We start from the raw sequence: 24,495 nt of genomic DNA on the forward strand, positions 1-24,495 counted from the left end.
TAAATAAAATGTAAGGCTGCAAAAGACAACCCAAACCTGGTTATACAGTTGATATATGAAGAAACAAATAAACAGATATAAAAATAAAATTAACTCTATCAATAACAGACACGGTGTATTAATAGTTACCTATATATTGAATTATAAAAAAAAACAGTTGTTCTATTAGCAACTGAAAATTGTCTAATATATCAATGACTGAGAGTAGAAACGTTACAGAATAATTGAACTGTACAGTTGACAGATAAAAAATTATTCAAATTATTTATCGGGGGACATGTTTAAAAATGAAGTTATAAAAAAAGAGTAAGCATAAAAAAATTAGCGCCATAATATTTACCCTTCTTTTTAGAACGGCTTTGTTACATTTGAAAGATCGAGGTGTTAAGCACGTGAGAGTGTCTGAGCCTCAGAAAGTTTATGATGTCTACGAGTTCAAAGAGGAAATCGGTCATGGGTCATTTGGAGTCGTCGTATTAGCCATCGAAAAATCCAACAGCAAACAATGGGCGGTTAAAATCGTACACAAAAACATAGTAACGTTTAATCAGTGGTTTTTCCACTAGCCGGGCTTTGTTCGATATAGGAACTAATAAGATTTGTTTATAGGCCGGCGTGAAAAAGCTAACGGAAGTCGACAGAGAAATAAAAATACTGAAAGTGGTAAATCATCCCAATATAATCTACTTGGATAAAGTGTACGAATCACCAAAGAAAATATATATGGTATTGGAGCTGTGCAATGCGGAGCTTCATCAGATTTATTGCCGCAAAAAACCTCTTTCGGAAAAGAACACACGCAGAGTCATCTATCAACTTGCGGACGCAGTGTCATATTTACACAAAAACGGTAATCCACCTTTTAATTGATAATATGATTATTTCAATTTTAATTAATAATATAATAGTAGAATATGTCAACGAAATAGTAAAATATCGCTAAATAACCAGCTCTTTGGTAACCAATAACGATAACAAAATCTAAGTAAAACAATACAATATAAAATACCGTGGGTATGCAACATGCCATGCTAAATTTTAGAAATATTGATCACAAGATCTTATGATTGATTAAATTCTACATCCAAAAAAAATTAACGACTAAGTTTTTGAAACAATATGTAAACCTATTTTTTAAAATGTATGATATGTTTAAATTTATAATTAATTTTAATTTTAACGGAGCTTTTTAACTCAGCTTTAAAACACACTGTTTTTCCTATTATTTTGACAATCTGCCTTACTCCTATTATAGTTTTAACGGTTTCTTAATTTTAAAAAAATATTTTTATTTTGACTGAATAATACAGCATTATATTGTTGTAGTAAAAATAATGTAATAAATACAATTGCATTATAATGCTCAATCTCACCTATCTAGATATTAATTTAATAATATTCATCAATATTTTGCTAGCTCAGGCTAATATTGTTTTAATGGTTCTGTAAGACTATTTAATTATACAACGATTACGATATAGTGATGACCGTAAAGTACCTAATAATGTCTATAACATTGTTTGAAGAATACTAAGCAGTAGAAAAACCCTTAAATGTATAACAATTCCTAGAAGATGTTTATATATATCATATATTACAATCTGATCCGGTTGTCTGTTTGGAGAAACCAAAGAGTTTACCAAACCATTAGTTTACTAGCTATTGTAATTGGTGGATTTGAGCTTGAAGGAGGAATTATCATTATATTATTTGATGTGACAGTGTAACATGGTTACCTTTTTTTAATATATATATATATATATATATATATATATATATATATATATATATATATATATATATATATATATATATATATATATATGGAAATGTTTGTATTTGTACCGAGTTAATAGCATTTGCGGGAGGCTTCAATTTTTATCTAAAATTTGAATAAAAATGCGACTGCAGGCCATCAAATGCTGTGTGAAGTTTACGGCAATCATGCTCCATCGATTTCAACATTTGAATTCTGGTTTGGACTACAACGCCATAATTGGAAAGGTTTTTGTGCATCGTACTGTTACTAGTTATCTACTACGATAATCCAAAGCGAAAAAAATCATGAACATCAACAGCAAAGCCGAATATCCATGATTTTGTAGTTTTGGGATTTTTCTAATTTTTCTACTCTGTTTGCTAACTGACTGAAATTTTGTCGGAACGTTGTCACACTGAAGAATAACATTGTTTTGCCTTTACTTCTATTCCGGCCTTTTCTCGCGCAGTGCTCGGCTCGGAAAACCCATCAATTGTAGCTGATAGCGATCCCCGTTGATGATTTCATTAGATTTTAATAATTCATTGTATATCATATCAAACTGATCTCGTCAAATACAGACCTAAAAGACTTATCGAATAAGGCTAATCGAATCATGGATATTCGGCTTTGCTGTTGATGTTCATGATTTTTTTCGCTTTGGATTATCGTAATAGATAACTAGTAACAGTACGATGCACAAAAACCTTTCCAATTATGGCGTTGTAGTCTAAACCAGAATTCAAATGTTGAAATCGATGGAGCATGATTGCCATAAACTTCACACAGCATTTGATGGCCTGCAGTCGCATTTTTATTCAAATTTTAGATAAAAATTGAAGCCTCCCGCAAATGCTATTAACTCGGTACAAATACGAACATTTCCAACTGAAAAAGTGTTTTCTTCATTCTTCGACGAAATGACAGATACTGAAAAATGAATCTTGCTAGTGGGGCTTCAACATGAAGTTGGTTACAAATGTACCCGATGCGATTTAATATAACAGGTCAATTGAAAAGTCCCCGGCCTGACACATAGATGGCGCTACTAGAATTAAATCCATAAGTTTTTGAGTTAGCCCTAACTCTCAAAAGATGCGTGTATAAATTTGACTGCTGTCGGATTCTTAGTTTGTGAATTATAGCATTTTGAGTGAAGCAACTTTTGTTATTGTGAAAAAAATTGATAAAACAGAATTTCGCGACATTGCCCCAGGAAAATCAACCATCAAGGATTGGTATGCTAAGTTTAGACGTGGTAAAATGAGCACCGAAGACGGTGAACGCAATGGACGCCCAAAAGAGGTTGTTACCGACGAAAACATTTAAAAAATCCAATAAATGATTTTGAATTACCATGAATTGAAATTAAATGAAATAACAGACACTCTAAAGATATCAACTGAACGTGTACATCATATCATTCACGAATATTTAGGTATGAGAAAGCTCTGTACAAAGTGGGTGCCGTGCGAGCTCCCTTTTGGCCAAAAACAACGACGAGTTGATGATTCGGAGCAGTAAAGATGATTAAGCGTAATAAACCCGAGTGTTTGCGTCGATATGTGACAATGGATGAAACATGGCTCCATCATTTCACTCCGAAGTCCATCGACAGTCATCCGAGTGGACTACATACGATGAATCCACTCCAAAGCGCGGGAAAACATATCAGTCGGCTAGCAAGGTTATGGCGTCTGTATTTTGAGATGCGCATGGAATAATTTTCATTGACTACCTTGAAAAAGGAAAGACCAGCAACAGCGACTATTACATAGCGTTATTAGACCGTTTGAAGAACAAAATCGGCAAAAAATGGCCGCATTTGAAGAAAAATAAAGTGCTGCTTCACGAAGACAATGCACCGTGTCAAAAATCTATAAATTGGGCTTCGAATTGCTTCCTCATCCACCGTATTCTCCAGATCTGGCCCCCAGCGACTATTTCCTGTTCTCGGATCTCAAAAAAATTCTCGCTGGGAAGAAATGTTCGTTGAATGAAGAGGTGATCGACGAAACTGAGGCCTATTTTGAAGCAAAGTATAAGTCATACTACAAAAACGTTATCGAAAAGTTGGAAGGTCGCTATAATCAGGGTATCACCCTTGAAGGGAATTATATTGAATAAAAAAACTAATTTTGCCAAAAGTGTTTAACTATGGTAGGTCGGGGACTTTTCAATTGACCTGTTACAGTAACACCATCTGTTGTAAATCCTTTAAAATTAATGTATTCTCTTGATATATATAATTTACAAGCAACGTGGCAAAATCAAATTTTAGTTCGCATGCCAGAAATCTTTAGAGAAGACTCTTGTAATAGTCTTTGTTTAATTCAACCGCCACTTTTATTTCCAGATATCGTTCACAGAGACATTAAAATGGAAAACATACTGATTGCGAACAACCCGTCGGACCCTAACGACGAGTACTTCATCAAACTGACGGACTTCGGGTTGAGCATAGTGAAGGAAGGTGTTGGAATCCAAAGTCTGATGAGGGACTACTGCGGAACAATCGCCTACATGCGTGCGTATAATACCCCATTCCAAAGAACAGCGTTTTATGTCGCAACGACTAAATAATCTTTCAGCACCGGAGATACTGCAGATGAAGACCTACAGCGAGTTGTGTGACGTCTGGGCCATCGGCATCATCATGTACATGATGTTATACGGATGCAATCCGTTCATCGGAAAGAACGAGGAGGAGATTACCCGTAACATTAGCTACGATGAGCCGAAATATTCGGACGACACTGTCAGCCAAGAAGCCATCGATCTGATTAAATGTATTTTGGTAATTATCAGGTGTAAGAAAAAGTAATCCACGTTTTTAGTATTTTAATATACTAGGTGCTGGCATAAAGGTATTTTGATCATAGACCAGTTATAAACCACTATTTTGATATTTTAAAAATTGTTCCAAAAGTCTAAAAAGGTCATGTCCACGTCTTAAGGTACCGAAATAATAATAATTATTAGTTCTAGCTGAAGAACTTTGTTTTGGAAGCGTTGGATTACTCGGTTTGACTGATGTTTTAGTGCAACCCCATATTTGCGCCCCATACATCCTAATGTGTTTTATAATTGACTGATTGTTCAGGATGTCAAAGAGATAAATTAAAAACATTCTTAAATATGTTTATAAAATTCTGATATTTATTTCCCAAAATATCGTTTTTATAACATCTGCCTTTTTATAGTTATATGAAGGTATTTTGGGTCTCAGTGGCATTACATTTTATTACCACTGCCTCTAGTTTACCTGGAGAAGGAGAAACCCTTATAGGTGAACTATTGGTTCCAAGCAAATGTCATTGTCAGATACCATATAGTTTCAGAGTGGGTGTGACATACACACCATCTTAAATAGAGCGAACCAAGAGGTTCGCATTTATCCGTGCCAAACATGCATGCCTCCATCAAGCTGCTCGAGTCGCAGCGACAATCCACCAAGCATTAATAAAAGGTCGAAAAACTGGAGCCATCTTTTTAGATTTCAAAATGAAATAGCTTGGTCTACCGAATGACCTAATGTCCTTGGTAGATTCATACTTGGACGGTAGGTCCTTTCAAGTGAGGATCGGTGACGCAGTCTTCTCTTAAACAGATCTCCGCAGGAGTCCCGCAAGGTGCTCCACTAGCCCCAGCCCTATTCAACCTTTATAATAACCAAGACTTCAAGTCCAGCTAAACCAAGCGATAGCGGGATACAAATTATAGCGGCTACAGGTAAACCCGAGTAAAACTCAGGCTATTCTGTTCCACTGCAAGAAGGAGTTCAGCGCCTGTCGCCTCCAAATTGATAAAGTCCTTATTACCTGGCTGCAGAAAGTTTCATACCTCGGATCGCAGATTCTAATGGTCATCCCAAATACAGCATGCTATTTGCAAAGGAAATGGCGTGTACAGCCTACTATTTCCACTCCTCTGCAGAAAAAGTAAACTCCCAATCCCCCAGAAAGTGACTCTGTATAAAATGCTAGTCCGTCCAGTTTGCCTCAACGGAGCACAGGTGTGGCACAAGTATCTCTCTGAGAGAGAACTTGAACTACTCCAAGTGTTCCAATCCAAAAATTACGCTTTACTCGTTACTCGTGCGCGTTACTCAATGCCCCATGGTTTATGAGGAACGTCAACACTCACCTCGAATCAGGCATCCCGTTTGTGAATAATTTCACGAACAGGCTCAGTATAAGGTTCTCCATAGGCGCCTTATAACACGACAACACCTTGATTAAATACCTACCCATCCACAAACCTCGGTAGATAACCAACTACGACAACCCCAGTCGTAACCCAGGGTCTCCGTCGCCAGGAAAACACTCACTACCCCGAACCCGAAGCGAAATCAGCAAAAGACCATTTGGTTTTAGCTGGTCATCACGGAAAAAAAAAGGTTCGCATTTACACTCTAAATGGTTTCACTGACGCGCACCACATAATCCCGGACGAACAATTCGTTTTCCGTGCCAAACACTCTCAAGCCTCCATCGCAGCAACCATCTATCAGGCACTTATAAAAGGTCGCAAGTCTTTGGTAGCTCCAGCCCTGTTCAACCTTTACATGGCTGATTCCGAAACATTCACACACCACATTTTATGCTGATGAAACGACTTTCTTAACCACCGCCAGGCGGTTGTGTCGTTTCAAATTCCGGCCGCCGCAGATTAACCCCAGCAAAACTCAAGTTATTCTGTTCCACCGTATGGAGTTCCGTGCATATCGCCTCCAACTTGAAAAAGTTCCCATCCTTTGGCCACAGAAGGTATCATACCTCGGTTTTTAATTGGACCATAGGTTTTTTTATTTTTTTTAATGGTCAGCTCAAATCCACCACGCTATCTGCAAAGACAATAGAATACAGCCTACCATTTCCACTCCTCTGCCGAAAAACTAAACTCCCAATCTTCCAAAAAGCGACTCTGTATAAAATGCTACTCCATCCAGTCTGCCTCTACGCACTGGTGTGGTGCAGGTACGTCTCTGAGAGACAACTTAAACTACTCCAAGTGTTCTAGTCCAGTCCGTGCCTTACTCAATGCCCCATGTTTTATGAGCAACGTGAACACACACCTAGAATGAGGGATCCTGAGAACACGAAAACGATCTGATCAAATCCCTACCCACCCACAAATCCAGGTAGTTAAACCAAATACGACAATGGCAGTCGTAACCCAGGGTCACTGTCGTCCGTAAAAAATATTTTCTACTACTTACCAAAAAGCAAATTCCACTTAGCATTCGCGAATTTTTGCAATGGAAGTGCGAGCCACGGAAGTAACGTGAACCGGTGGATTAACCTACCGTCGGTAGGCAACCGAATCACACTATCGCTATTATTTATCTGGGCCACAGGATCGTGGAGAAATATCTTGAGTAGAGCTCGGATATAAAATCGTGAACTATGGGGACTGTCTGTTTCTCTATGAATTTGATTATTCTTGACGAACCGGGGGGCATTAATTATTCTCCCGGGTATTTTGTTCTGAAAAACCTTAAGTCGTTCCACCTGACTAGGTGAGATGTATTTGAGATAGACACCGGAGCTATATAGAACGACTGATCGCACCAGTATCTTATACAGGAGAGGTTTTAATGAAAAAGGAGACCTTCTGACCCGGTTGGTGGGCTAGAAGAGCAGATTTACAATATCCTGGCCTTTTTAGAGGGACCTTTGAATCTGGGAATTCTACCTAAACTTCCGATCGAAGACACCGACTGAGATAGGTGGCTTCTTCTGACCATGAAATTTGGGCGTTGTCAATTTTAAGACACTAAATGCTCGGTGCAAAATGCTTCATGTGCAAAAAGAATGGATTTGTAGATGTAACAAAAATGCGTTGTACTGTTTTCCCTGCATACATTTTAGTGGCGGTAAATCTTGAAGGGAAATACTCCTATTGATCTAGAGCACTTAAGTTTGAAAATAAAAAGACACGAAAACTCTAAAATCGATCTTCATAATTGTATGAAATTTACATTACTAGAGCTAACTAATATTACCGCTCAACTATATTCCGCGCATTGGATGAATATACAGTGACATAACGAAAAAGTGTCAAGGAACAGGTATGTTTTATCAAAATTTATAAATTGCGTTATATTTTGTGGAGAGTTTGAATTAGCTCTTCGTGGACTTTTCGGCTGAGCTAAATGCAACTCTAAATGAGCAACTACAGAATGCTTCAGTATTTAAAGGCACCTCCAAAGAAATGCAGAACGATCTGTTATAGTGTATGCTTCAAGTTTGTTATGAACAAAAAATTGAGGAAATTAATAATTCTTGATTTTTGGTGATCACGGCGGACAAAACAAATGATGTTGCTGCAAAATCTCAACTGGTGGTTATTTTTAGATATGTTCGCGATGGTGAGCGAATGAAGCGTTTTCGGAACTACTTCAGATCTTAGAGATATTATAGCTCCCTTAGTTTAGAATTCACCCAACAAACTGATCGCACAAAGCTATGATGGAGCAGCAGTAATGAGTGGCCAATATGCAGGCGTTCAAGCATTAATTAAAAAAGTATCTCTTTGCTCACTATGTACACTGTTATGCGCAGCAATTAAATTTGATTATGACTAAAACTGCATCCACAAATAAGCAAGTCGGTGTATTTTTTAAGATCTACAAGCCGTTCCTTGTTTTTTTAATATTTCACTACAACGAGTAGAAGTATTGAACAAAATTTGACTGTTGACAAAAATTCACCTGAAGAATACTCCATGGTGCTCCAACCCGTTTGAACTTTAATATAGGGACTATTAATGTACGAAAATGGAAACCATTTCTAGGTATATGAATGAAATAGAAGATCAATTCTCCAGAAATATAGTCTGTATTGCAGCAGCCTCTATTCGTCGTACATTAAATGATCCGACCTTCAACTTTTTCGATTGTGTGATACCCCACGTAGATAATCTTTTTAACCAATTGCAGAAAAGTCAAAACGAACTGGAACAAACGCTATCGATATTTTAAACGCAGTATTATTCATGTTTGAAATAATATTGATGGCATCATTAGTGGAGCATCAGATATAATAGGTCAAGAGCTACCAGAAAAAAACGTAACCTTCCAGACAACAGTAAATGTGATCATTGAATTTCTGCTTTAGAGATATGCGATGTTATAATAAATTATGCAAAAGATCGATGTCATTCTAAAGAGCACCTAGTAGTTGCATCACTTTTCTTTTCGGAATACTTTGGAGAATATTGTGGTAGATTTCCTGAGGATAAATTCACTTCCGTGTGTTTCTTTTATACTTGATAAAAAACGATTGTGAACTGAACTGTCAGTTATTTATTCAAGAAATGATCGCAAAACATTAAATGGTACACCACCCATTCTTAAATGTTTAATACCAAACAATCTAGGAGATACATTGAAGGAGACTAGACAATTATTAGTTAGCATAGTAACAACTACCATGACATCAGAGGTCCAAAGGTATTTTTTACACTAAATCGCATCTAAACGTTTCTCAAAAATTCAATAGCCGAAGATCGTTTAACAGCTCTTTCCATGCTATTTATTGAAAAACAGTTTATCTCCGAAATAGACAATTTTAATGACAAAATTATTACCAAATTTGCGAACAGAACAGAACGTAGGATGGACTTGATTTATAAAAGATTATTTAAGTTTTGTTTGCAAAAATTGCAGAACACCTTAAAATCTGTAACAGGAACTGCCACTGATCAGTAGTGTACAGCAGATGCAGGGGTAGTCCCCATCTCCATGCGAAATATTTTTAAATGTTGAGAATTCCCTTTCATGTGAAACTTCAAATTTTCTTTTGAAAAGACTCCAGTGATTGACAATAGCTGCGTAGTAACAATTTGCTCATCTTGTGTATTAGTTCCAAATGCCATACACTATGAGAACCTCCAAGAATATTTCAGAGCAGTATTTTCAATAATCGCTGTTACTTTATGCACTTGATTGCTTGATATGCTTGATTGTTGAGTGGTAATTTAGAAATCCAAACTAGAAATGTGGTATTTTTATAAGTGTTTTAACACGTTTTAATAACAGTTTCTGAAATAATTTGGATATCGCAGGTAGCAATGATCTGTAAAATCCGATTTCTTTTGTCAGATTGTTCAATAAAATCGCCTTAATTTTTTTAATTAAATGCTGGTGTTAGTATAATACCAACAGAATCCGCCAAACCAACAATATTAAATTATATAAGAAATGATGACAAAATGATATAAAAATCACTTAAATTTAGTTTGAATATGAATTTATAAAACAATAAAAGAACGTGGACTATTTTGTCCGGGCTTACAAGAAAAAATAATATCAGTATTTCGTGGTGATAGGAAAAAGACCCAGTGAAGAGAATGACGGCGTCGCAGATCAAGGAGCATCAGTGGATTAACGAAAAAAATCGTAAGACCAAACGAGAACAGAACATCGTCGATATGATGAAACAGTTCCGTCACGAGACAGTCAATCACAGTGGTCGAGCCACTCGAGGAATGGTAAATATATGTTTACTTCACTCTATTCGCTCACTCCGTCATACCTTTTACGCAAAATATAGTCTATCTAAAGTAACAGTGAATCTACGTCATCTCAATTTAGAATGACAAATTGTCGTAATGTTGCCGCATCAACTCTGAGCTTGCATACATTTTGACTTTGATATATAACAAAATTCTAATAGTTATTATAGTTTGTAGGTTCGGGTTGTGTTTGAATATATTTACATTGAACTCTTTTCCATACCACCTATGAGTTTTCTAGCCGCGTTTTTTATGTAGTTGTATCCATTGAAGGCCTAATCCACCCAATTAACAATTCAAGTAATGCATTCTACTTTCATTAGAGAACATATTTACCTTTTACGCTTAGTTCTTGTGTCCTTCGGTACAGTGTTTCCTCGTAAAGACATTTTGATATCATTGTATTTCTCCCTTCGTTTGTTCTGTTGATACCTGTATACATCTTTCTCGATGAAACTAGTTTTAATTACTGAATTCTCCCTAATGCATTTGCCATATCTGCAAAACAGTTAGTATTATTTCTCTCCTCGTGCTATTTGTTCATTTTTTGGTCAGAAATTCGTTCTTACTGGTGGCTCTTAATGGAGATTACGTTGATGAAGAAAGCCAATTCTGAACAAAAAAACGCGTTTTCTTTGTTACGCCCGGAACTTTTCAGCCCATGTTTTAAAGGAGCATCATCATCCATCATTAGTGTAAGTTTTCAGTACAGCGGATTTCTTATATCAACCAGAAATAGCAGTCTATTTTTAGTATATTTAAATTATAAATGAATCACTAATTGGAGACAATAGTGATAAAAGTTAATTACTTATTTTTATTGTGATTCTTATCGCAAAAAAAAGGTTATAAAATCAAAGAAAACTACTTGCCGAACGATAATTAACTTGATTATTAAATATGATGGAATTTTTATTTTAGAGTCTCATCTGTGACGGTCTGGAATTACCGAATATGTCAGCGACTAAAATGGCGAAAACGAGGTAAATTGAATTCATTAATAATAGACCCAACAAAAAATACGAGGGTGATGTGACAAGTACATTGATTTAGCGAGAAAAAAATGTGAATATATATATATATATGTGAATAACATAGTCATAGAGTAATAGAGATGCAACTCAATAGGGAACCCTGGCGCAAAATTTTGCTTTGTCCAACATCCAGAGGGCGCCATTATATTTTATTGTGAAAACATTTGATAGGTTCATTACAGGGATGTGCAACTCCAACGGTAAGTAGTGGGGCAAAGTTTTGCTTAGTTCAAGTATTGGCGGCGCTGACAACGTGAATTTGATTGGTTAGTTTTAAATAGTTATGTAGAAACCTGTAAGGAAAATACTTTGCCTTGATTGGTCTGCCATTTCGCCTGATTACTTTGTGACGTTACATTTATTGGCCTATAGTATTTAAATGAAAATCAAATATAATTTTTAAAATTAATTTATTAAAATAAAATCCTATACAAATATACATAAGTGTAAATAATATAAATATATATAAACAAAAACAAAAAAAAACAATTATGAACTCTATTCTAGGCAAAATTAAAATATTTATCATTCTTCTATAACGCCTTCCCATATTTGTTTAGTGCCATCAATTTTATGGGATCTATTAGAGTTCCAACTTATCTTGATATATTGAAGGTAAACTTTAAATCCTTCCCTGTTGATATTGCATTAACTTCATTAAACCAAAAATACAATCACACCTCATAATAACTTTTAAAATTTGGTTTTGAAAATATTATGGATTGAACAGTTAAAATTTACGTGTTTTTTAAAGATATTTAGATTTTAGAGTATTTGATCTGTGGAACTACTTAATATAGAATGTAGACAAATATTGCATGTTGTCTCTTTTTCAGAGGTTTTGTTAAATAGCCTGAAATAAGACTAAAATACAATATCAGACTTGTTTTTCTAAGAGCAAAGTTCTCTGAAACTGAAAATATAAACTCAACTGGTGATTTAACAACCTCAAGTGGTTCTAGATCTCCCGTTAAAAAAGAATATAAGTTATCTAACATGTTCATCTTCTTCACAATTTTCTCCGGGAGAATGATGTGAAAAAAAATTAAAGTGATGATGAGCCCTTTTAAAGATTTCTCGAACATACTAGGTGAAGGATGCTGTTTCTACCTTCATGACCTCTAATAGAATCAAATAATAGATAGACAATAGACAAAATTCTTTAAGCAATCTTGATTAAGAGTTGTTAAACAAATGTAGTTATTTGTAAATTTAGACAAAATAGATTTCTTTAAGGTAATAAATCCCCTAAAAGTAGCAATTAATTGATTTTTTAATTGATGGCACCGTAACAAATATTTTCTTAACAAGGCAATCAAATTTAAATATACAATAGTTCTACTATAAAATTATTGAACACCGATTGTTCTAAAAAGTCAAAGTATCACAAATATTTTAGCGATATTTTACAATTAAAAGTAGTATTTATTACTGCTAATTACCCTGTTATCTTAATTATTACCATCTTGTAAGACTTCTTTATGTAGAGACATCACACGGACAGATAATATATAAACAGACATGTAGTAGATAGATAATTTTATATGTACCTGATAAAAACAATGTTGGATATGCATTTACCCTAATACCTGTTCGTGAACGAAGGATAATTCTAAATTTTTCGCTAAAATGTCCGTGACAGACACCATGACGTTGATATATTTGCATTGTGGTTTATCCAGGTAACTTACTACTATTTACTTGATCAACCCATTTCTGGAAAGGAGCGAGATCATTTTTTGGGAAACGATGTCTAATTTCCGTAGTATATTTTTACCCCGGTACACTACATCTTTTACTACACTGACGCATTGTCATCAATTTTTATATTATTACTCCATAATAATTAATGTAAAACAGAAAATATGCACAACGTAAAATGAATATTTCTTGATCTAAACAAAAACTAAAACCTTCAAACAACAAAGTTAAAAAATGGACGCCCATAGAAAATGCTGAATTCACACAATTTGATCGACCAATCACGCTTCGTGTTAGTGGCGGCACCAGGAATTTAAACTAGCCAATCGCAATTTGCGATCGCAGCGCTACCGTTAATTGAACTAAACAAAACATTTCCCCAAGGTCGCCTATAACGTGAAATTTCTATTTTTTCTATGGTTCATTAGTAGTGTTTGGCACGTGACAGCCTTGACGTCATTTAAATTGACCAATGAAATATAAATAAAAAACATTTTTTTCTAAAATAAATTTATTAAATATAAAAGAAATATAATATGTACAAAAAAAATATAAATATATAATGTAAATTTATATATAAAACATAAATATAATATAAAAGTAAATATATCTAAAATAAATATCTATCTATCTAAAATATTATATACATATATAAAAATCATAAACAAAAAACTCTGGTTGCATTTCAAAATTATCTCTTTTCCTTTTTCATATTTGTTTAGTGTCATCCATTTAGTGGGATCTGCCTGAGTTCTGTCTTTTGTTTTCTTATTCTGAAAGCAAACTTTGAGTCTTTCTTTCTTTATATTTTTTACTCAAAAGTATATAGTGCACATTGTTATTACTTTTAATATTTTACCTGAAAGATCATTATGGAAGGTACAATTGAAGGGTTTTAAATTTACTTTTTTTACATTAGACAAAAATTTTGTTATATTATCGATGTGGCAAAATCGCTGAATAAAATAAAAGAAATAGGTCAAAGACCTACTGACAGTATAACAATTTTGTTGAAGCCTGGGGTACGAAATGTTGTCTTGCCTCTATAAAATCAGTCTCAATTTGTGGGTGTACTGATTTATCCATAATTGTATGTAAAAAAAATAACAATTAATTTCTTTTTTCAAAAGTTTTACTAAAGAGATGTACCTGAGATGTACACTACGGTACAACGTAAAACTTTGTTTGGACTTATAGGAACATCTGGAATTGAAATTATACAGTCAAATAATTAACGGTAAGAATGAGCAGAAAGGGGGCTACTAGCTGAATTAATACAAACTTTACCATAACTTTCTGGAGTTTGTTCAAAATTCGATGACACTTGCTTTGAACACCCTGGGCCTGGAACGATGGTAAGAGACACAAATATAGTAAGACAGTTTAGAAATTAATGGTAACAATTATGAACAGAAATGTTACAGACTCCTTCAATTTACCTTCTATATAATTTTGATTTTGATCCACCTCTATTTGTACATATTCTGGGCTCATGGTATTATTTTCACCATCACTAAATTGTTCATAAGTACTTAAAGGAAAGTTTAAATGTATCATAAAAATGTCTATGACACACATGATAACTATCATAAATCTGTTTCCTGTTATGGTACTTTTTTAACGGAAAACGATGATGCATTTCGTCACTATCTATGCATCCGGACACACAACACTTTCTAGAATGAGATTGCATTTCAACTAACGTTTCAATAAACGTTATAAAAAACTCACTACACTGCTCTCTGTATAAGGCAAATTGAATATGGCGTACAAAACAAATCATAAAACGAAATCATCAGATTCCATCGCGGTTCTTAACATACCGATTATAACAAGTAACGTGTTAAAAGTAGCGACATCTACATGTTGGACGTCGCGAAACATTTGCCCAAAAATTCCTATAAATCTCTATTTCTCTATGATTATAGTACATCTAATGCATATATTATTGAAGGGCTTAAAGCTACAATTAATAACACAGATATAGTAGTTTGTACGTTAGAGTTGTTTTATTACATTTATAATGAACTCTTTTCCACACCACCCGTGAGGTAGAATTCTAGGCGCATTTTTTATGTAGTGGTATCCTCCTGGAGGCCTAATCCACCTAATTAACAATTATATATCAAAGCAATGTATTTTACTTTCATTAGAAAGCATATTTAACTTTTTAGGTTTAGTTTTTGTTTCCTTCGATGATGTATTTTGTGGTTACATTGTGGTTGACTGAATGCTTCATAATTGACAAAATAATCTAATCTATTTGTCACATGTTTCATAGCCCCACTGTCAATCCACCAATTGATTTCATCTACTTCCACAGAAAAAATCTTACCGCATATCGTTAATAGTACTGTATTTGTCTCCACTGTCTCGTCCTTTTCCTTCTTCAGTGTTGCATCCTTAGACAGTCCACCAACAATCCACTTTTGACATTGTCTAATCCAATGGCCCGATTGCTTGCAATAATAAGTATTTTTGCCCTTAAACTTATTTCTAATTGTTTTATTCTAATTTACTTTACTTGATTTTACTACTAAAACTTCCTGTTCAACTTTTATATCATCTCTTTCAAACATGCAAAGTTGTTCTTTTAGCTCTTCGAATATCCTCATTGCATTCCTTCTTAACAACGTCCAATTTGATTTGAAAGTTTCAAAGTCTGTTGGTAAAATATGCAAAACTTTACACACTAATATTAAATCAGGTAATTCATTTTTGTTTTTGGCTTTAAATCCGTTATTTAATTAATTCAACAAAACTGTCAATTCCGCAATGTGTGCACACTTTTTTGCCCATAATTTTTTGATATACAGCATCTGTCACTGCACTTGTAATCATAAACTTGGCATAACTGTCTCTACATTATTATGTATAGCTTGTCATAAACATATATTCATAGACATATATTAGCTTGTCTATACAAATCTGATTCCACTTTTTGATTCTTTACCATCAGCGTCTGACGCCAACGAGCCAGGTTTCACCAACTTGGGGTCGATTGCATCTAAAGCTCCCTCGTGGTAATCCAACAAATCTCGTACATTTAATAATTACACTTACTGATTTATATAAGTGGCACAAACTATACACTCTCTTCAATTAATATTATTACTATAAGTGGTACACTCTCTACGCTCTCTTAACATACTATTATCTAGAATTATCTTACTAGAGGCAGCCTAATTAGACGGGTTAAACTGTATCCCAAGCCTCGAGTACCCTCTTAAGCTTTTATTGTTTTTATGATTACAATAAGGGGTATTCCATCAGGTCAAAATTGCAACATAGTTCGTCTAGGGCCAGGTGCCTTCATCCTCGTTCTGTTGAGCGCATACTTGGTGAAGAACATAATTAATTTTGCTCCAGACAATAATTATTTTCAAACATAATATTTCCATAATAATTACTTAAACTAAACTCTAAACACATTAGTCTAAAATGTCTCAAATTATCTTCTACAGAATTATTGACCTCAATTTGATTTTTCAATTGTCATACACTTCGGTCTTTCAATACGTTTTGAATCTTCAATGCTAAACTCAATTTTCTTAAACTTTTGAAACCAGTTACAACGTATTTCACTTATTTTGAGCATTACCACATCCTTTTAAAACCTATTGCTGCTTTTGATCTACAGATTTCTTCAATTAATATTCCCTTACGGATTTTAACACCCATGCCACGTAAAAATATATGAAGTAATCCAACATACACAAAGTATATTTCAAACATTTTATAAACTTTAAATATTTTATTCGGTTTTATTTCTAATTTATTTTTATCACTCTATAGAAACATGTTATACTACATACTTATTGAATTGATCAGTTATCACAAATCTTAATCATTTCTGATGGAGTAACTTTATTTACTAGAACAACCTAACGCTCACTAATTTTATAAAATTTGTCTTCATTGCAAACCTAAATATTTTATCAATGCGAATTGACATTGAAATATCTTACCTAGGCCAATTATTTATTAGATTATACTCGTAATATCAAGAATACGCGTACATGAATTAACGTACCATGATAGAATGAACTATTAAGAGATAATAATTATAAATGATATTGGCGTCCCAAATATAGACTTCAGGATCAATTGGCAGTGACATCGAAAAAAGGCATTTGCAAAACTAAAAATTGTGATGTTTAGCTATGCTTAACTATATATATTTAATCATGCTTCAGAACGAATAATCTGTAAAAAAGATCTATATTTAATAAAAATATTTATATTGACAGGATTAGTACTCAAAGCGATGGTCCCATAAAACCAAAAACGAGAAGCTGATGGCGAAAATCTCATCATTTTAGAATATACACTCATAATATATGACTGTTATACTTGTACATGTGTTGTTTTTAATAAAATTCTTATATACTCTGTACTTGAATACTCTGTTTCAATTCAGATTCATAGTATCAATATGATAAACGGACTTCTTTTTCATTATCAAAATTTTAATATTAATTGAAGCGAAACTGAATCCTACATTGTTATGATAATTTTCAACAATATTGTACATATGTAATTAAAAATAAGGTAAATCTCCAGAAAATGATTTACAAAATAGACGTCCACATTATCAACTTGCATTTTTATAATTATAATTTCAATCCGTGCTTCCCAAACTTATATATATTTAACGATAAGTATTTATGAAAATTACTGTATATATTTCCACATAAACTACTACAATTTTACGTCATTTTGTAGTGGTAAATCCGGCTCCATTAAAAATATATTATTCGATGTTCTGACGAAATTCAACAATATAAATTATCAATCAATCATCAAATTCTAAAAAGCATATACTTTTACAAGATAAAAAGATTAATATGAAAGAAAACCTTGTTATGAAAACATCTCTAAACAGGAAAGTAAAAAAGTTGATGATAGACTTCATGTTATATATGTTACATAGTGCGGCGTATACGGCCCCAGTTGATATGTAATGAATGAAATATTTAGAATTAATGGTTTCATGTACATTAAATGAAGAAATTCCAGTAATTCGCCAATTATATTCGTTAAATAGAATTTTAGGCATCTTTCTCAACTTTGATATAATTGTTAAACCTTATATAACTGTTTTATTTTTTAGGCAGCATATAATTTCTTTTCAGCCATAACATTATTCTTAGAAAGTTAGACGACAGAGTAGACAAATTTAAATATCAAGGATATCAACTAAAGTAGCAGAAAATTAATACAGACTAAAAATAAACTACGATTAGAGAAATAGAAGAAAAATGAAGTGGTAAAGTGACTCGATAAGAAACCTGAGAGAAATTAGAAATATAGTTACACATCAGATAACGCTAGAAAAAGGACAAAAAAGTAAACCACGATCGAGATAGCTAGATGAAATTAAACATTTGTTGAAGAGGGATGGAAGAATTAAATAAGAACAAAAGTAAATACGAAGGCGTCGAAGATTTTGTTAAAATTGAGAGCCACTAAATTAGGTAATACCTGTTCATAGAGTAAATAATTTCATTCAATAATTTTAAATATGGCGAATGTTCGTTCCATTATCTAAAATATACATTTGACCTATTAACGACAGCCTAAAAAAATTAAACTGGATTTTACAGGTTCAGATTAAATTTCAATTAACTATAATAAATAAATGGTATTTCTCATAGAAGGACAATGTGGGTACAAAACAAAAAAACACAACATTATGAAACAATTTGTATTCATTGTTTATGTATCAATCAAAAAATCATACACCATTGAATTACATGTACTGAACAATTTTCTTTATTATTTAGAAGATAGTCGACGTTTATTTCATTCAATAAAACATCTGCTTATATTAAAAATTACATCGGATCGAGCGGGATGACAGCCGCTCGACAAATTCATTAAAAAAAAAGAGTGGAATGAAATCGCGCGCCAAACGACGACGGAATTATATACAAAACTCCACCAACCGAACACGGAGAGACAGAGGGGGCGTTTTGGGCTTATAATGGCTGTAGGGTGTGGACACGACGCAGTATCGTCACGATCAGGTCATTAGCCGCACATAAGACCCCCAAATATTGGGAGTTGAGACTTCGACGTAGGGATCAAGACGAGCGTCACGTCAGACCCTGTACGTCGGATGTGAAAGGGGCATTCCAGCGAACGCCCGAAACTGACCCTTTCCCACCCGATACCTTAAAACCTACGATGTATTGTCAAGTCGATAGATAGCCAAAACACCGGGCGCCTCTCGCCGTCAATAAAATCACCAAAACTTCATCGATGACCCCCGAAAACGAAACGTATTAGATACAGTCATCCATTGAAAAAAAAAAACGTAAACTATTTGTACATATCGCAAGAGAAAGAGTTGGGTAAAACACCGTCGCTATTACACTTTTTGTACTATAGTTTGAGTGATCTTCCTTGGTCGAGATACGGCGGTGGAGGCTTCCTAGGCTGGGCAGAGTTTTACATATATTCAATAAAAGGGATGGACATTTGGCGGTGAATTAAAATAAAAATAAAAGAAAGCGCGTCAACGCGCATCTAACACGAACGCAAATTTCTTAAAATTATTTCCAAGGTCTGTTCATACGCACACAAGACACGATCTAAAAAAAATTAACCTTTGACTAATCCCTATGCAATTTAGCCCTACTGAAAAGTTTTTCTGTTTAGTATTTATTGCCCTTCAATACTCGACTGCTGTTACTTCATTTAGGATAGCGATGACCGAAGTCCCATCATGCTCCTTCGGTTTTCATATATATATCCATCATATATATTTATATATAATATTTATAAACATGTATATAAAAAAATGCTGCGTGTTCTTTTTTTTCTTTTCTTCTACGATAACTCTTCAACAGAGAAAACTGAATATTTTTTGTGTTGGTGGTTTGTTTTTTTTGTACAAAATTAAACCCTACCATATATTACGTGACGACGAAAGTAAAAACAATATACTTAAACTAAATTTAATCCTATCATTTACACAAATTGGACATTTTTACAAATCGAATAGGATGGGGAGGCTGGGGGTCGGGGGGGTTTGATGAGGAGGTTGTTTTTTCTTTTAAGTAATAAGTTAGAGATAAGAGGTCAGGTACCGCGGCTAGCGTTCACACATCGCACGGTCACTGTACTATAACCCAACAGCGGCGTAATGCGAAGAGCTAATTTGTGGCGATGAAGATGATATGGCGGAGGCGACGGTGGTGGTGGTGCTCGATGGAACGATGACGAATATTCGAATTTGAACTGGGAGTGGGGAGCGGTGGGGGCGTTTTGGAGACTGGCTGTGGTGATAGCACCTCGTAATGGCCACAAAATAGCTCTTTAATTTGCACTGATAAGGTCCGTCACAGATCGATTTCACAGGGCAGACGGCTGTCCCTGGTTTATTATTCGTCTTCCTCCTCTTCGTCCACTCCTTCCTCGCCTTCTACATCTTCCTCTTCGTATTCTATAACATCAATAAAAACCGTTAACTTCTAGTCAAGTAAAAAAAACTTAACCTACGTTTGATTAATAATATATCTAAATATCACATGCACTCACCCTCGCCTTCAATCTCTTCTTCGGGGATCTCTTCCTCCCCAGTATCCTCTTCTTCCAGGACCTCCTCCTCGTCGTCATCTTCTAGTTCCTCACCGTCAGAGTTGGCGCCATTCTCCTCTTTTTTCGCCTTCTTAGGATCGTCGGTTTTATCCTGGACATAAATAAAACATTTTAGAACATATATTTTTTGTAAATCACGTATCCAATAAAACAGCCAATGCACGTCTTCAAAATTTATGACGTCAGCACGTCGCAATGTCTCCGCACTAACTTTAAATCTAGATTGACAACGCTTGCCGGTTTTTAACTACTAATTTTTATAACTATTTTTTTTTAATAATTTTGTTTGACCTTTGGCAACAACGTCGATCAGTACCAACACAAATCGAATATTATAGACTGATTATGTTACACGCTTCGAGACATCAGAGAGCATTCTGTCACTTTTTAACTAGGGTAAAATGAAAAAGAATCATCCGCTCAGAGTTTAAAACGAATTTTACATTTTTACAACCTGCAATTGCATATTAGTCATCTATGACGCGCATTGGTTGTTTTAAAGTAAGGACTATATAACCAAACGCATCTGAAGAACACATTAGGTGTTGTCTCGGACAATATGGTAAATAAAATGGAAATTAACGATGCCTCGCGTATGAGACAAATATACTAAACGTATTTTATCCTCTTTTATTCAAATAAGAAATCATTGTATAAATCAGGGATAAAATACATAAATATTGTGCAACTGATTATACAACATGATAATAAATAAACAAAAAATAAATTCCTGGGACAAGATAGTGAAAAAATCTTTTGAGTGATAAGTAACAGATAACAGAATATTTATCAATGTTCAAATGAATCAAAATAAATAGTGCTTTACAAATAATGAACAACGCCGTAAAAGTGGCAACACGATTCTATAATTGTTAGTTTGAATACATTTCACCTGACATAGTAAGAAAATACTTTTTTGACTTCCAATAGAATATAGAAAAACTGATGAACAAGTCGGCTTAACTAACTTTAATATATTTATAATATTTCTGGTTCTCTGTAATATTTTTTAGATCTATTGTTCGAGAGGACCCGTGTGGTTCTCAACTTTTTTTAAAAAAATGTCCAAGCAATTGTAGCTATACAAAACGATAATTGTTAAAATAAAAATACATTGACAAGTATATGCAAGCCATGTGACGAAACGTACTCCTTTTCTATTTACATAAGAATGTCATGCTGCTTGTGCCTTGCGTGGTTGAAAGGCGGAATTTTTATTTCCTCCCGCCGGCATAGTTTTTATTTATAACGTTTTTATTAGGAACGTACCGAAATACACCGAGCCTATTCATAAATAGAATTGGAAATATCGCTCTATATGAAAACTCGAGAAAAAGCTGAAGAAGACGCGCTCATTAATGAACGAGAAACAAACTGGAATGGCGTCACACAGTTGTCAATTGTGATAACTTCATTACTCTCCCGCCCAAAACATCTGCAAGAACCGAAATATTTTTACTCTATTTGAGGGTGAATCGTAATCTTTCTACCTGGCCCAAAAGCCTTCCTAAATTTAGCGGGAAAATATTAGGCTTGTGATTGAAGGAAATAATAACGAGTGATAAAATATACCACCTGGTGGTACAGCTGGCATGGAAGGGTCGAAAATAGTTAATCGAAGGCTTCAGCAACCATTCTGAAGACGCACATTTATTTGATAATGAAATTTATAATTAAAAAACATTGATATGAGAAACTAAAGAGAATCGTAACGTAATCAAATTCATTATTAGTCGTTACAAATAGCCTACACGTCGTTCATTTTTAGTCAGTGGCTGAACCACCGCGCATTTCGCATATGCCGTCAAAATAGTTCTAAATATGTGTTTCCATAGAAACGCATAAAAAAATTGACGCCAAAATGAGAAATTCGAGAAAAATCGGATCGAATAACGCCCCGCTAACGTATACAACCAGCAATACGCGGTAACCATACAACGGGAGCACCTGCGAGACCGGAAGCGCGCCGCACAAGAAAACAAGACGCGCACCCAAGTGCGAAGCCAAAGGTTATCTCTGGCATCTGGGTCGCCGGTCCCCCCGAAGAAGTGTTAACGGACCGGACAACACAAACAGTTGTTCCTCGGTCCGTTGAAACCTTTTGCACTCGTGCATAAAAAAGCTCTCGGACAAAATTAAAATATGATAAATTATTGGAATACGCATTTAAATAAACAACCGAGGAGTTTAGAAAACTCATTCGGTGATAACGAAGATTTTGTTGTAAATATCAGGGATATTGAAATTTAGTAAACAAAACAAACGACTATTTCTAAAACACAACTCCCGGCATATTGGCGAAAAGTAAAAGATAAATAAACAGATAACAAACCTCAGAAAGACTTCCAAAGATTACATAAAAATAAAGAGGAACTTACAAACGAACATAAAAATTTTGACATTGGAAGCGTCAGGCGTTATCACATGGAGTGATATGACCCGGATTGCCTAAATTATCGGCGAAATTATTAACAAAGTGTCCTAAATAACGAAAATAATGAAAGAAATATAGGAATTAAAAGGCTAGTAGCAAAGTAGCCTCGTTGAAAGGTGTTGAAAAGTCTTATTGATTTCGCCATTTTGAATGAGACGCTTGGGAGAGTAGGCTATGGCTGGCTAGCCTCGAAACGGGGTGCCGCTACTATTATGGCGGGATGCTTGGCTTCGTAAATTTGTTTACAATGGTGAAAAGCGTTCCCGTTTCCACAAAAAATGACAATATTTTCTCGAAACACCGCATACTGCCACAAACGTGAACACTCTCCCTGTAGATGATTTTTCATCGTCGGAAGCCATTAAATATTTTTCAAGAGGCCGGTGTTTAAACTCACATGGCAACAAGCGTCCTAAACCTGATCAAAAACAGCGTATTTTTGTGAATAACTAAAACCTATACAGTAAATACGCTTTTCTAACGGTACCATTAATTAATCTACATCAAACGACAGAAATGTCACGATGACAAAAAATAAAAAAATACCATAATACTCAAAAATGCGCTATCAACTTACCTCGGCCGCTCGTTTCGTTCCCTTTAGCTCGCATTTTGCGTCTACATTTTTTTCGTTGTCTAAATTCTCAACGGCGACTTCTTTGTTTTCTTTCGTACTCATTTTGTTTATTTTTGGTGGGATTTTTTCTTATTACTTACAAGTGAACACTACGAACGCCGAAAACACTACTGACCGGCACGGAGGTAGCTTTGTTCAAAAATTAATATGGCGCCGTTTAACCCGAACAAATCCGTTTTTACCCGAAGAACCGGCTTTTATTAATTTTGGATTATTAAGAACTTTGAATAAGTGGAACACTTTCTCAATAGCTTTACTTATTAAGCGGCTCCATTATATACAAATGCGCTTGAGAGCAAATTATATATTAATTTAGAGGGAAAAAATATTGAGGGCATCAAGATTCAATATGCGGTGAGCGGTTTTGCATCGAGATTAAGAAATCGTCTCAATTATGCCTCCGGCAGAGGGAGCTATTTGAAATTTTTCCCTCTTTCGATATTAATAGTATTGGCAAATTACAAGGAGAAATAGTAAAAATTACCGCAAAACTATAATAAGCGACATTTCCGTGTTATAAAGATTATTTATCAGCTAGTTATATCCACCGTACAATAATTCCTGATAAACTATAATCTGTTTATTAAAATTTAACAGCATGCGTCCATTATAGAAAATGGCGCAAGCTTTATGGTTTTTATTTTCGATATGTTATTAGTGATATGTTCATTGATCCTATAAGTAAAGATATTGATTTTTAGCGTACTTATTGACAATAGTAGCAATTTTTAGGTATATTTAAGGGTATTTTGCATTCCTATTAAATTTTTTTTCATTTACAAGTAGAATTTTATTCAAAACTTTA

The 24,495-nt window shown here is 34.4% G+C and overlaps 2 protein-coding genes across 4 annotated transcripts; one reads left to right on the forward strand and one right to left on the reverse strand.

Annotated features, from left to right (window-relative positions):
* Positions 1–173: 173 nt before the first annotated feature.
* LOC143191396 (serine/threonine-protein kinase 33) lies at positions 174–17,416 on the forward strand. Of its 3 annotated transcripts, none has more exons than XM_076396431.1 (8): positions 174–306; positions 353–536; positions 610–850; positions 4,116–4,286; positions 4,351–4,556; positions 10,094–10,255; positions 11,201–11,262; positions 17,265–17,416. In XM_076396431.1, exons 1-8 carry the CDS (start codon positions 278–280, stop codon positions 17,311–17,313), a joined length of 1,104 nt encoding a protein of 367 aa, XP_076252546.1. In that variant the 5' UTR covers positions 174–277; the 3' UTR covers positions 17,314–17,416. The 3 variants fall into 3 exon arrangements, with proteins under 3 accessions (XP_076252546.1, XP_076252549.1, XP_076252547.1); XM_076396432.1 differs by having other exon boundaries at positions 210–292; XM_076396434.1 differs by lacking the exon at positions 11,201–11,262.
* Positions 17,417–18,707: 1,291 nt separating this feature from the next.
* Positions 18,708–23,823, reverse strand: LOC143191398 (uncharacterized). Its single transcript, XM_076396436.1, has 3 exons — positions 23,631–23,823; positions 20,560–20,710; positions 18,708–20,464 (listed from the first exon to the last, which is right to left on the reverse strand). The coding sequence occupies exons 1-3, from the start codon at positions 23,730–23,732 to the stop codon at positions 20,403–20,405; spliced, it is 315 nt and encodes a 104-aa protein (XP_076252551.1). The 5' UTR covers positions 23,733–23,823; the 3' UTR covers positions 18,708–20,402.
* Positions 23,824–24,495: the final 672 nt, after the last annotated feature.

Source organism: Rhynchophorus ferrugineus, unplaced genomic scaffold (genome assembly GCF_030347505.1).
Source record: "Rhynchophorus ferrugineus isolate W39M unplaced genomic scaffold, kcgeb_rfMv2 rfM2, whole genome shotgun sequence".
NCBI classification, from domain to species: Eukaryota; Metazoa; Arthropoda; class Insecta; order Coleoptera; family Curculionidae; genus Rhynchophorus; species Rhynchophorus ferrugineus.

Excerpts from the sequence above, each read along its gene's own strand:
- LOC143191396 (XM_076396431.1), top strand. The coding sequence starts at position 278 with ATGTTTAAAAATGAAGTTATAAAAAAAGA. Across the intron at positions 537-609 it reads AAATCGTACACAAAAACATA|GCCGGCGTGAAAAAGCTAAC; the intron begins GTAACGTTTAAT and ends ATTTGTTTATAG. Across the intron at positions 11,263-17,264 it reads ACTAAAATGGCGAAAACGAG|GATTAGTACTCAAAGCGATG; the intron begins GTAAATTGAATT and ends TTATATTGACAG.
- LOC143191398 (XM_076396436.1), bottom strand. The coding sequence starts at position 23,732 with ATGAGTACGAAAGAAAACAAAGAAGTCGCCGTTGAGAATTTAGACAAC. Across the intron at positions 20,711-23,630 it reads GAACGAAACGAGCGGCCGAG|GATAAAACCGACGATCCTAA; the intron begins GTAAGTTGATAG and ends ATTTATGTCCAG. Across the intron at positions 20,465-20,559 it reads AGAAGAGATTGAAGGCGAGG|AATACGAAGAGGAAGATGTA; the intron begins GTGAGTGCATGT and ends TTGATGTTATAG.